The sequence below is a fragment of the Parus major genome, chromosome 1 (assembly GCF_001522545.3).
Source record: "Parus major isolate Abel chromosome 1, Parus_major1.1, whole genome shotgun sequence".
In the NCBI taxonomy this organism is placed as follows: domain Eukaryota; kingdom Metazoa; phylum Chordata; class Aves; order Passeriformes; family Paridae; genus Parus; species Parus major.
This window is the reverse complement of record NC_031768.1, coordinates 85,807,705-85,821,777: the sequence shown is the minus strand read 5'-3', so window position 1 is coordinate 85,821,777 and position 14,073 is coordinate 85,807,705. Positions and strand designations below refer to the sequence as shown.

The 14,073-nt window shown below is 45.0% G+C and overlaps 2 protein-coding genes across 12 annotated transcripts in view; one reads left to right on the top strand and one right to left on the bottom strand.

Annotated features, from left to right (window-relative positions):
* Nucleotides 1–674: 674 nt before the first annotated feature.
* C3AR1 (complement C3a receptor 1) lies at nucleotides 675–8,499 on the top strand. Its single transcript, XM_015619366.3, has 2 exons — nucleotides 675–940; nucleotides 6,987–8,499. Exon 2 carries the CDS (start codon nucleotides 6,994–6,996, stop codon nucleotides 8,104–8,106), a length of 1,113 nt encoding a protein of 370 aa, XP_015474852.1. The 5' UTR covers nucleotides 675–940; nucleotides 6,987–6,993; the 3' UTR covers nucleotides 8,107–8,499.
* A 1,027-nt stretch (nucleotides 8,500–9,526) lies between these two features.
* FOXJ2 (forkhead box J2) overlaps nucleotides 9,527–14,073 on the bottom strand; it is a 33,560-nt gene continuing 29,013 nt past the window's right edge. For all 11 annotated transcript variants that reach the window (XM_033516722.1, XM_033516715.1, XM_015619307.2 and 8 more), the window contains 3 exons: nucleotides 13,515–13,715; nucleotides 12,685–12,783; nucleotides 9,527–12,111 (listed from right to left, as the gene is read on the bottom strand). In XM_033516722.1, coding sequence (XP_033372613.1) covers nucleotides 12,023–12,111; nucleotides 12,685–12,783; nucleotides 13,515–13,715 — 389 coding nt within the window. In that variant the 3' untranslated portion in view covers nucleotides 9,527–12,022. The remainder of the gene's footprint in view (nucleotides 12,112–12,684; nucleotides 12,784–13,514; nucleotides 13,716–14,073) is intronic.

Here is a 14,073-nt window from a genome sequence, read left to right as displayed (position 1 = left end):
TTCTGGTTTTGTGTTGGAGGCAGCATCTGTGTCTTTCACAGACACGCTCAGGAGCAGAAGTCTGCTCTGTCACGGTTCATTTTCCATACCAAAACCAAAATACTGAGGCTGATTCTTATATGTCTTTGTAATTTCTGCTAGCAGTCTTGATTTCCCAAATTGTGAAGGGCAAGGGGGAACCCCCTTGTTAAACTTTAGAAATGTCTTGCCCTGGAAGTTTTTGAATTTTTATTGTCTTGCCACATTTTGTGCAAATCAGCATTTCAGTTAACCACTTCTAACTTCTTGTCAGTCAAGTCCCTTTTTAAAAAATAGAGTTTTAATACCCTGAAAAGTAAAAGGCAGATTAAAATCCTTTTGTCATGACCAGTCGTGATTTGCTGAGTACAGTGTTCCACACTTGATGAAGTAAAGCTGGGACAGAAGCTGATCTGGATTGGTAAAAATCCTAGAAATGGGATTAGCTAGGTGAAAGTGCTGACCTGGTAAGACATAGAAGTGGCTACAAGACAATAACAGATCACACATTTCACAGCGACATGGCAGGGTTTGGACTTAGGAATTACTTCCAGCAAAGGTCACACTGTGTCAACAACAAGATGTCATTCGGTTGTCTTACAGAATATAGTAAAGTATATATCTGTAATTATCATTCCTGTGCTTTCTATTGATATTTTATTTAAAGCACTATTTTATTTTGACAGTTTTGAGAAACTTCCTGTGGTTTGACTCTTTATTTTATGAGCAGATGATATCTAAATCTTGAAATGACATTCAAATGAGTCATTTTATCAGGGTGAAAGAACACACTTGGCACACACATGCGCATGCAGGAAAAAAAATGCAGTTCCTAAAATGTCATGTGAGAGTTTTTTCAGTCACTCCAGAGACAGGATTGATGGTACTTGCTTCAAAGTACTGAAATAACTGCTTCACTCAGGTAGGTATCATAGACTGGAGAATTTTGCTTTCCTTGTCTACTTGCCATTTATTATTCACTCCTGAAAACCTCTCTCCCTCCTCCAGTTCCCTCTTCTATTTTCAAACCACATTGCAGCCCTTTTAGCACTCTGGAAAACATAGTGTGGGCAGTATCTTCTAATTGATTCATCCCTCAGTTTACTTTGAAGTAGGACTTGCATTACTATTTTACAGCATTCCTTGTTTTCCTGTCTTCTTCATACCATTTTCTGTAGCTATATGGGGAGGCAGCAGGGTTCAACTCTTGCAGCACTATTCACCAGTTGTCCCTCTAAAAGTTGCTTGACATGGATCAGTAAGACCCCAGGAAATGGAACAAACTTGGGAGAATTTTAAATTAAGCCTCCAGCTTTAAGTTAATTTTTCCAGCAATTTCTTTCATAGCTTTCCTTGCAGGTTACCCTCACTTACAAGTCTCTTAGCAGATGTTACCAAAAACTGATAAATCACAATGTTTATTACAATTGTTTATCTCATTTTCTTCTTAGTGAAGCAGTCTGAACACTTAATGCATCACTTCACTTTCAGACTGCATATTATGCAAGAATGAGGCTGATGATTTGAATTTACTTTTTTAATAATATTTATATTTAGTCCTGCATACAACAGTCTCCTACTGTATAATATATAAGTATATATATAAATACTGACCAGTATTTAAGTACTGGCATAATGCAGGCTAATAGAGGGTCAGTTGTCTTATTTATGTCTTCTCAGTTGCTTCTGCAGGCTGTATTCAGCTCTTCCCTTACCAGTATCCTTGGATTTCAGTAACATTTTTTGGGATTTCAGTAACACAACTGTCTTCATCAATTCAGCAAGGGTTTAGTTAATAGGAATTTTGCAGACAATTCTATTAATGCCTAAATGCTGAAGATCAGGGTTTTTTTCCTCAATTCTATCTTGACTTTGCTGGTTTTATTTTCCTTTCCAAATTTACTAAGTCCAAGAATAATTGAGCAATTAACATTTTTCCTCTACTACAGTCATAATTTTAAAATGTCACTTAAGTATGCTGTAGGTCAGCTTCATTGTCTTGCAGTAAGACATATCTAAAATGGCTCAAGAACATTATTCTATATTTTTATTTCTACAAGTAAATATCTGTTTGTCTTAAACATTAATTTCTTTCTTTCATAGAATATTAAACCATTAATATCTTGCGTTTCTCCTGGTCAAGATAAGTTTTCCAAGGAACCAACAGACAGCTCAGTACAGATGCAAAGGAAAAGGAAGTGGTCACTGGCACTTCCCTAAAATACCCCTTAGCCAACAGAGTTGATGTCCTGTCTATTCTATTTGTAATGTTTAGAATGTGAAGCAGAGTTATTTCAGAAAGACAGGCAATGCTTTTTTAAGTTAAATGTACTTCCCCAGTTAATGCCAGAAGAAATCGCTCATTTTAAAGGAAACAGGAACTAAAAATGCTGATTTGCCTTTCTGAAGCAGGAAGTCAACCAGGAAACACACCTTGGTACATCATGGCCATGTGAGTAGAGAGCTCCACTTTGGAGACTAAGAAGAACCAGACAGAAATCAAAGGGATGATAGAGATAGAACATAACTGTACAGAGCCCCCTGTTTGAATAGCAGGCTTACATAACTTAGCCACCACGAGAATGATGGAGGTGTACTAGGGGCACACTAGTGACAAATTTATGTAGGCCAATGCCTTTGTACCCTGACAACTCTGTACTGTCACCTGACTCAGAGATGCTTCAGTAAAGGTTAAGAGAAGAATTTGGGGAGGAAGATCACAGAATCACCACATTGGAAGAAACCTTCAAGATCATTGAGTCCAACCCATGCCCTAACACCTCTAATAAACTATGGCACTGAGTGCCACATCCAGTCTTTTTTTAAACACATCCAGGATGGTGACTCCACCACCTCCCTAGGCAGACTATTCCAGTACTTTATCATCCTTTCTGTAAAAACTTTTTCCTAATATCCAACCTCTATTTCCCTTGGTGCAGCTTAAGACTTTGTCCTCTCGTTTTGTCAGCTGCTGCCTGACTAAACCTGACTACAGCCACCTTTCAGGGAGTTGTAGAGAGTGACAAGGTCACCTCTGAGTCTCCTTTTCTCCAAGCTAAATAATCCCAGCTCCCTCAGTCATTCCTCACAGGGCTTGTGTTCCAAGCCCTTCACCAGCCTTATTGCCTCCTCTGGACGTGCTCAAGCATCTCAATGTCCTTCTTGAACGGAGGGGCCCAGGACTGGACACAGAACTCCAGGTGTGGCCTCACCAGTACCAAATACAGGGGAAGAATGACCTCCCTGCTCCTGCTGGCCACACTATTCCTGATCCAGGCCAGGATGCCATTGGCTTTCTTGGCCACCAGGGCACACTGCTGGCTCATGTTCAGCCGGCTGCCACCAGTACCCCCAGGTCCCTTTCTTCCTGGGTACTGTCCAGCCACACTGTCCCCAGCCTGTGGCACTGCAGGAGGTTATTGTGGCCAAAACACCACAATGCCACTTGGGCTTATTAAACTTCATCCTTTTGGATCCACCCATCCAGCTGTTCCAGGTCTCTGCAGATCCATCCTCCCTTCCAACAGATCAACACATGCTCCCAGCTTAGTGTTGTCTGCAAATTTACTAATGAAGGAGTCAATTCCCCCATCCATGTCATCAATAAAAATACTGAACTGAGCTGGCCCCAGCACAGACCCCTGAGGGACACCACTGGTGACTGGCCCCCAGCTGGATGCAGCACCGTTCACCACCCCTCTCTGGGCCTGGCCATCCAGTCAGTTCCTAACCCAGCACAGAGTGCTCCTGTCCAAGCCAAGAGGTGCCAGCTTTGACAGGAGTGTGCTGTGGGAGACAGTGTCAAGGGCCTTGCTGAAGTTCAAATAGACAACATCCACATCCTTTCCTGCATCCACCAGGTGAGAACCTGGTCATAAAAGGAGGTCAGGTTGGTCAAACACGACCTACCCCTCCGAAACCCATTGTGGCTGGGTCTGATACCCTGGCCATCCTGTAGGGGCTGCATGATGACACTCAGTATAAACTGCTGTATTACCTTACTGGGTACTGAGGTCAGGCTGACTGGCCTGTAATTACCTGGATCCTCCTTCCCACCCTTTTTGGGAATGGGCATCATGTTGGCTAGCTTCCAGTTATCTGGAACCTCACCAGTGAGCCAGAATTGTTGATAAATTATGGAGAGTGGCTTCACAAGCTCATCTGCCAGCTCCTAATCACCCTGGGATGGATCTCATCTGGGCCCATAAATTTATAAATATCCAAGCTGTACAGCAGTTCTCTGACTGCCTCCTCCTGGATATCAGGGGGACCATTCTGGTCCCTGAGACCATCTACCAACTCAGGAGGACAGTTGTCTTGAGGACAAGCCATCTTCCCACTAAAGACTGAGGCAAAGAAGGTGTTAAGCACTTCTGCCTTCTCCTCATCTGCAGTTACTAAGTTCTCTCCCACATCCAGTAGAAAACAGAGGTTTGTCTTACCCTTCCTTTTGCCGTTAATATATTTGTAAAAGCATTTTCTATTACCCTTTACAAAAGTTGTCAAATTAAGTTCAAACTGAGCTTTGGCCTCTCTAATTGTTTTCCTGCATGCCTTAGCAACCCCCTTAAATACTTCCTGAGAGACCTGGCCATCATTCCAAAGATGATACGTCCTCTTTTTATTCCAAAGTTCCTTCAAAACCTCCTTGCCCATCCAGGCTGCACATTTGCCTCGTTGAGTCATCTTTCAGCACACAGGGACAGTCTGTTCCTGTGCCCTCAAGGTTTCTGTTTCGATCCATGCCCACCATTCCTGGACTCCTTTGTTTTTAAGGGATGTTTCCCAAGGAACTCTCCGAATAAGTCTCTTAAATAGGCCAAAGTTTGCCCTCCAGAAGTCCAGTGTAAGAGTCTTTTTGATGTTCCTCCTCATCTCATCAAATATCAAGAACTCTATAATTTCATAATCACTATGCCCCAAATGGCCTCCAACCACCACATCTCCCACCAGCCCATCTCTATTTGCAAACAACAGGTCTAACATAGTTCCTCCCCTGGTGGGCTCACCCGCCAGCTGTGACAAAAAGCTGTCCTCCACACTCTAAGAACTTCCTGGACTGCCTTTTTTCTGCTGTATTAAGTTCCCAGCAGATATCTGGTAGGTTGAAGTCACCTATAAGAACAAGGGCTGGTGATCCTGAGACATTCTCCGGCTGCTTATAGACTAAGTTGTCCACCTCTTCTTCCTGCTTGGGTGGACGATGACAGACTCCCAGCAAGATGTCAGCCTTGTTGGTCTTCCCCTTAATTCTTACCCATAGGCATTCAACTTCATCATCATTAGTTTAAATACCCATGGCATCAAACACCTCTCCAGTGTAACAGGCCACCCCTCCACCTCTTCTGTCTTTCCTGTCTCTTGTCAAGAGCTCGTAGCCATCCAGTGTGGCGCTCCAGCTATGTGAGTCATCCCACCATGTTTCCATGGTGGCGACTACATCGTATCTTTGGTGCTGTACCATGGCTTCCGGCTCTTCTTGTTCAGTATGCATGCTGCGTGTCTTGGTATACATTCACCTCAGCTGAGCTGCTGATTTCACCCCTAACTCGGACTTACCACCCTTGGGCCTGCTTCCAGACAGTCCAGCTGCATCCCCTTTCCCCTTCCAACCTAGTTTAAAGCCCTCTCAACAAGTTCTGCCAATTCATGAGTTAAAATCCTTCCACCCTTAACAGAGAGATGCAGCCCATCCAGTTCCAGCAGGCCAGGTGGCAAAAAAATTACCCTGTGATCAAAGAACTCAAAATTCTGCTGATGACACCAACCCTTGAGCCACTTGTTGATAATGTGGGGTCTTCTATTCCTTTCATTGTTTTTCTGCCACCAAAGGGACTGTGCAGAACACTGTGCTCCTGCCCTATCAACCACTTGACCCAGTGCCCTAAAACCCCTTTTAACTGCCCTGACACTCCTCTTTTCAATCTTATCACTGCAAGCCTGAAGTATTATCAGTGGGTAATAATCAAAGGGTGAATCAGCCCAGTGAGTCTCTCAGTAATGTCCCGTACCAGGCCGCAGGGAGGCAGTAGACCTCCCTGTGGGATGGGTCCAGTCAACATACAGGGCCCTCTGTTCCCCTCAGAAGGCCGTCACCCACTACAACTACCCTTCTTTTCTTTTCTTTTTACTGTTAGAGGCGGTGATCTGTCTGATAGATGAAGCATAATAGAGAGGCCCACTGGGCAGCTCATTTTCTTCTACATCATCTGGCTGACTCTCTAGATCCAGGGCCTCATACCTGTTCTGAAGTGGCACCTGGGTGGGTGATGGGGGTCGGGAGGAATTTTTATTACCTCCCCAAGTAGAGACCCATTTCCACTCCTCTTCATCCACAAGGTGTCCTCCTATTGCCTGACAGTGGGAGGCATGGGAGTCCTCTGACTCCTGGTGGGCCTCCCTTGAAGGATGGAAGGGGGGAACTCCACCAATCCATCTCCCTTTCACTTTCCCTAATACTCCTTAGTCTTTCAACTTCCTCCCTAAGCTCAGGCACCAGCAAGAGATCATTCACCTATTCACACTGCAGGCAGGTTTCTTCTGCAATGCCCTCTGGTACCACTGATGGGCTCAAACACTCTGCACAGGAAGGAGTCTAGATGGATGCATCCTTTTTGGAAGGTTCTATTTCGCAACTTTTACTAACTGCAGTTTTACATTGTGTAAAAACCATTACTAACAAAAAACAAAAACCCAAAACCAACCAACCAACAAAACCACAACAAACAATGAACTAAAAACCCCACTAGCAGGAGGAAACCTGCAACCCTGCCTGCTTGCCCTGCCTGCGTGAACTGCCACGCAAACTACCCTGCCACACCCCCATTTACCCATTCCTGTTTGCTGCGCTCCCTGGAGCCCTCTTTTAATCAGGTGGCCGCTCACTAGAGGAAAGCTCCACCCTGCGTTTGCGTGGCTAATGAGAACCAAGGATGTGAATTGCTACTAATTTGCTTTCTGTTTTACAGCTGCAGAATGCCTCAAGCCCTGGGCAATAGCAGTTCACAGGAACAGGCTGCTGTATATTATGCATCAGAATCAATTGTCTCCATTGTTATCTTCACCACTGTTTTCATCATTGGTATCCCAGGCAATGGGTTGGTGATCTGGGTAGCTGGTCTGAAAATGAAAAGGTCTGTGAACACTGTCTGGTTTCTAAACCTTGCTGTGGCTGATTTCATGTGCTGCTTGTCCTTGCCATTTTTTGTTGTTCACCTGGCCCTCCATGAACACTGGCCCTATGGCTGGTTCCTTTGCAAAGTCATTCCGTCAGTCATAATCTTCACCATGTTTGCTAGTGTCTTCCTACTCGTGGCCATCAGCATTGATCGGTGCCTCCTGGTGATGAAACCTGTCTGGTGTCAGAACCACCGAACAGTGAAATTTATATCACTAATATGCAGTGGCATATGGATGCTGGCCATCATTTTCTGCTGCCCTGTCTTCTATTACCGTGAGACAAGCACTTATGCTGGCAAAACAGAATGCGGGTACAATTTTGGAGTTCTTGATTACATAGACGATCCTGTAAATGCATCTGTCAATGTGTCTTTTTATGAGGTATGGGAAGAATACTCATCCTACAATGGCAGTGACTTGTGGGAAGATACCAGTAATTATTCTGTACCCCTTACCTTGGCGGTAATAAACATCACTAGGGCTGTCTTTGGCTTTGTGCTCCCCTTTGGCATAATGGCAGTTTGCTACACCCTCATTGCTTTCAGAACACGTGCAAATCAGTTTCAAAAGCCACGCAACAGGACACTGCGAACAGTTGTGTTTGTGGTAGCTGCATTCTTCATCTGCTGGGCTCCATACCATATGGTTGGGATTCTCTCCATTATACCTAGTCTTGGAACAGGACTGATGGAGTCACTGATCCTGTGGGACCACCTCTCTACAGCACTTGCATATGCCAACAGCTGCATCAACCCCCTGCTTTATGTTTTTGTGGGACGGCACTTCAGAGCAAAGGTACGGCAATCAGTGCAAAGAATCTTGGAAGGTGCCTTTAGTGAGGAACTCACATCTTCAACCCTTCACAGAAGCCAGACTTCAGCAGAGAAGAATCTGAGCAGCACCTTGTAATGCAGTATTTCCTACCACCATTGTAGAAAGAGCAAGCTCCAGTGCTGCACATCAATCACTCTGCTTAGCAGGTGGTTTTGCCCCAATATGCTTGATTAATCCACAGCTCCAACCCAGGATACTGCAATCATTCAGCTCATGACAGATAACCCCCTTTATATTCTAGAAATGGGAAGTTGGAAGCACCGAAAGTAATAATCTGAGGGATGACCGGTGAAGCAGAAGACACAGTATTTTAACCTATGTCTGCATTGTCTATTTTAAGCAAGCAGAGCTAGCTACAGATTTGTGGTGGGAATTATGTAGCTGAACCTCTCAATTGAGATAAGAATGTTATTTTTATATGTCTGTGTTCTACATCTCCCGTCTCTGATAAAGTGCAGATAAAACCAACTTGGATGTTGCTCCTTCCTTGGAAGGTCATCACATCTTTCCTCTGAATCTACGAGGGCTCTGAGGTGAGTGTAGGAATATCTGAAGATTTCCCTAGAGGGTACTGCTGTATTTCCTTACAGCCATACATTAAAACAGCACTTGCCGCAGTCAGCTGCATTGAACTGACTTTTGTGCCCTGGTAGATGCCCAGTCTATTTCTTTGTCCTGCCAAATACATCACTGTACCTGTACCATCACTGTAGTAACTGGTCAGTGCACATGCTGTACCTGTGTTTATTAGCATGTGCACACTTGATGTCTCCCCAACACTCCCTCCACCACCAGAGCCCAAAGTCTTCCTTTTAGGAAGCCGTTTGAGATTATCCAAATGTACCTACTGCTTTTTCAGATGGCACATGAGCAGAATTTCAGCAGCTGCAGTCACTGATGACCTAGACTGGATGACTGCTAGACTATCAGACATTTGGCAAAACCCTGGAACTGAGAAGTGATAACCTCCAATCTGACCCCAGGAAGGTAGAATGACCATGTCGTGGCTTAATCACATCAGGCTCTCTTTACAAGACAGATGGGCTTCTTATGTCCTTCCAGTGGAGAAAAAGTTTCATCCAGTCAGGCTATTTGGGGGGTTCCCAGAGTTGACTATGTTTCCTGCTCCTGAAAACCAGAAATATATTTACTAGGTACTCTACAAAAGCAGTTTAAAATCTGTTTTTTGTGTTAGTTCTTCCTTAAAAGAGAAAGGCCAGCAAATAGGGTGACAAATAGACACTAAGCACTGGTAGAGTTTTCACTATGCCCTTCTAGTGAGCATGAATGGATAGACTCTCAGACCTCACTGCTCTGAGAACAGCCAGCTGGGAGAACCTTCAGCTCTTAACATCCTTACAAAGTCTCCATCTAAAGAACATCCAGGTGTGGGCTGTCCATTTAGCCATGTCCACACCCAAATTCTAAGGTGGGAACCAGGCCATCCTGACAGGCGCCGCTGAAGGAAAAAAAATCAATACTGGCACCAAAACAGTTAAACCATAAACATTCACTTTTTGTTTTTATTAAGAAAGCATGCACAAAAATAAACTCGTGAGACCACGCCCCTCTCTCCCTGACCACTGACACAAAGCATTGGGGGCCACATCTGGGCCAGGCTGGCCCCCCTGCCCTCCCTGCAGGCTGGTGCCAGCGCACCCGCAGAGCTCCACACCCACCCATCGATGTCTTACCACACACTAACAATGCACATTGATTTCAGGGGCAGAGGAACGAGGCTAATTTGCACACTGACCGGCATGTATTTACATATGCAAATGAGGCACAACTTAATACGCAAATGAGGCAAATATGCAAATGAGGAGCACTTGGATACGCAGAAGGAGCCATCTTGGTTTGTTTTTCTTCCAGTGGTGTTTTCAGACTTCCACAGGGCCGGCTCTCAGTAATGTCCACTGCAAAACACTAACTGGCACCTGCCATAAGTTGTCTCTCATCTCCGGTGCCACTTTCCATAGAAACCTATCACACATGCTTCCAAGCTTTATCGTTCCCATCCTGAGGCAGCAGAGATAACAGCTGACTCTATGCTGAAGCTGTCTGGGATTCCTCATTTCTCTTGGAAATGCTCAATGACGAACTCCCCCCAAAACACACACTTAAAACAGAAAAAAACAAAACAAAACAAAAAACCAAAAGAGAATCCCCCCCCCTCCCAAAAAAATTCAGAAAAAAAGGAAAAAAAAAGTGCTGTTCCCCCCTTCCAATGCAATGAGACTCTGTCCACTCCGCTGACAACAATCCAATTTCCAATTGGTTTATCCCTACAGCAAATTTAAAAAGCAGTGCTAGTTCCCCACCTTCCTGCAGTTAGAATAGAGGTTATTACTTTACTCCTGTGCTCCAGGTCTGTCAAGCAGCCATGACAGTCTATATCCACATTTGTTCCCTTCACTGGTAAACAGGGAATAAGGGCTGGGGGGAGGCTTTACAAAATATTAAGAAGAAATAAGAGGTTTGACAGAAAAGAGCCATACGAGAAAAGAAGGGGAACACAGGACGCAACTCTGGGGAGGAAGCAACTCAATGCTCACTCCTGTTCTTGCACCTTTTCCACCTTCCTGATTTGCACATGCTGACAAAGCTCATCCTTCAGGACTTACACTAGATTACATCATCTCCCCAGCTGAACTGCAAGGGGTCTGAGACACCCTTTTATACTACACTCTTTGGCTGGCTGGTTCAAAACCCTGACCTGCTTCACCCTCTTTCCCCTAATGCCCCTCTTACAAAAACCAATTGTGAGGGCCTCCAGGTCCCTGACCAGAGGGTCCAGCCCTTGACCAGCAGCCCCCCAGTTCAGCCCCACTTTGTACAGCAGCTTCCTCTGCCCAACATGAGCCCATTCACCAAGTGGGAACCACTGACGGAGGATGTCACACAGCCAGATTCCTGTTGCTGGCACCCAAGCACAGGCAAGGACAGCCTCCAAAGAAATATTAGGGGTGGAGGACCAAATAACAATTGAACAAATACTGATGGGAGGAAACTTCCAAATTTGCATATAAAAGGGAGAGCCTCACTATATATTTTGAAAAAGGGCTTGAAGGGGTGTTGGGTGAAATGAAAAGCTCTGGGGAACAGAATTTGCTGAATCACATGTGACACCCCTGACTGCTTCTTTTACCTGATGGGTATGTAGGCTTCACCTAGAGACTGCAAAAGGCAGTATAGGAAATGGGTCAGGATTCCCTCAAATCTCCCAGTCTTCACAGATGGCACCACATTCTGAAATCCAACTTCTCCGCTAAAATACCATCTCTGCTACATTCTCCTTTCTCCAAACTCAGGTCTGCCTTCCCAGCTCAGCTCAGCTCTCCCTACCTCAAGGATTACCCTCTCTTTGTACTTGGGAACACTTCTTTTCTTGCTGTTCCTGCTGGTGTGACAAAGTTCACAGAGCTAAGACCACCCCTCCAGTGTCCCTTCAGCCCCCTGACCTTTACAACATTTACGAAACAACATAACTACAGGCTCCCAGGGTCCACTAGGCTCTCTCACTCCAGTAGCCAATACGACAGATTCACCGGCCACCTTGAAGGGAAAGAGGGATTGTTAAACGCAAAATAATGGAGGCAGAGAAAGATGCACTCGAGGATTCAGCCTTCCAAGGTCTTTTCGTGGCACCAAGGACCCATCTTCCCGCCCTCCACAGGGCACTGCACAACACAAAAGAGCCGATCCGATGCGTCTGAGGCCACCGGAGGAGGGGGAGGGCTGTGCTCAATTATTTGTAATAATAATAATAACAATAATAATAATAAACAAAAGAAGAAAAGAAGATAAAACAGGACGCAAGGAAGGATTATCTTCGGCAGCATCTTGCGGTGGCTTCTCTGGCGGAGATAGAGAATATATATCTATATACAGGCAAGGCAGGGAGGCTGGGGAGTGGTGGTGCTGACACCATTGACCCCATGTCCCCCTCCCACGTCCTTCATAAAGGACGGGCTATCAAGTCTGTAACTCGCTAGGTGATCAAGTCCCAGTCAAAATCATCGGGGATTTCCTCATTGGCGCCTGGAGGAGGCCCTGGAGGCCGAGGGACCAGATGATGAGCTGAGCCAAACACAAAAAGAAGAAAAAGGAAAGAGAACAGTTAGAAACAAAAACTACATGGTTTTTCACAGTGGGTCCTTGGGCAAAAGAAACCAAAAGTGATTTGGGCCTTCTCCTTTCCAGTGGTCCAATAAGCAAGAACACTACTGTGCATTAATCTCTGTCAGCATCTACCAGTGTCTGGGAATGTTCTGCTGTGAAATTCTTCACAGAAGCTTCTACAGAAGTTAAGTTTCAGCCTCCCTTACTTACAACATAGCTGACTGCTGATAGAGTACAAGGGACTTCATCAACAGAAGTTCCTCATGTACAGTTGTCTTCAAACAACTAACTGAGGGTGAGGCTAAGCTAGAAGACTGTTTATGTGAAGTGAAAGAAATCAGGCCTTTGAAATCCTAAACCTTCCCAGAGCTATAACAGAGCCCTAAATGGAGGGTTCTTTGTAGTCCATGCTCCCTCTCTACCCACAATGCTCCATTTGCTTACTAAGTGCTTTGGGAGAAATGCACAAAGGGGCTGGGAACCAGTTCTTTAATGTTCATTGGTGTAACGTGCCTTAACATCACCCCTTACCTGGGCGATTGTATCCTGGAGAGTCCTGGGTTGAAATCTGGTACATAGGAGATGGCCCGGAGAAGAGATGGGGAGGCTGGGGCTGACCATAGGAGTTCACTGTGAAAGGAAATTAATTAAAAAAACAAAAAAACAACTGTTAATGTTCAGGTCAGAAGTCTTGCCCCTAACTGGGTGGCAGCTCAGCCACAGAGCAACTCACTCAGACCCACAGGATACTGAGGAGATGTTCAGCTGTTGGGTCCTAACTCCAAGCTATAGCTTGGTCAGGAATCTTGCTCTTGAAACCAGCAGGAATTTCTCTATTATTGTAAAAGAAGAAAATTTTCATCCAGAAACACCACAAGCTGGCTCAATTATCATCCATTTAATTCAATACTAGACGACACACACCATTACAGTTCTATCAAGACCACCATATCCCCTCCTCAGAATGCATGCCCTACTCATTGTACAGTATTTCTACAAGGATGCAAGAGCTTTCTCCTTTACTGTTCTGCCATCTAGAATAGCAATCTCTCTGCTTTGCCATTCCTCTCTGTTGGTCACCTAAAATATGTCCCCTTCTCTTCCAGGTTTGCCTTTTAAATATGTTCCTGTCTGAGGTTGCCTATCAACAATATGCATTGCGTAACAGCAGTCTCTCCAGACCACAAGTGTAGAACATCCCAGTTCTTTAAAGCCAGAGAAAGCTGAGTTGCTATGAACAGCTCTGACAGCCTAGCTCTGAGTTAGTCAGTGCTGCATTGCCTGCTAAGGCTGAAAGTAACTTGGGACACTCACAGAATTGGACCTTCATCTACACGCCACTTCAGTCTCCTCCAAATTACCTTGGTTCATGGATTGCTCCTGCTTGCCACTGTTCAGGGCACAAGAATCAGAGATTCGAGGGGGCTGCTGTGGGCCAACCAGATGAGGGAGCTGACCAGTCTGGGTAAGGAAGTGATTAAGGGAGTCACAGAGGTTGGCAATATGGTGTTGATCCAGCGTCCAGTTCTTCCGCTCAGCCTGGCGCAAACTCTCCATGAGCTCTGCAAGGGACAGAGGAAGGTGTGAAAGACAATAGTCACACTGTGATCTTCCCTGCAAAGAATTTGTCTTCTGTCCCTAAATCCTACCTCCTACTCACAAACCAAACTTTATAGTTTCAAATCTGTCACCAGATTCCTGAAGTGCTCCATTTCTAGGATACTGTCACACTGACTCAAGTAGGGCAAGGAAAAATTGCTACTCAAGTTGGAAGGAAAAATCTCAGTTAGCTTTCTGACATACTTTTATGACTTAATTCTCCCTGCCCCAATCCTGCAGTATACATTCAAGTGCTTCAGGATCCCATGAAGCAGGATATTTTTTAAAAATTAGGTGAATCACTGAGAAATCCAGGCACTT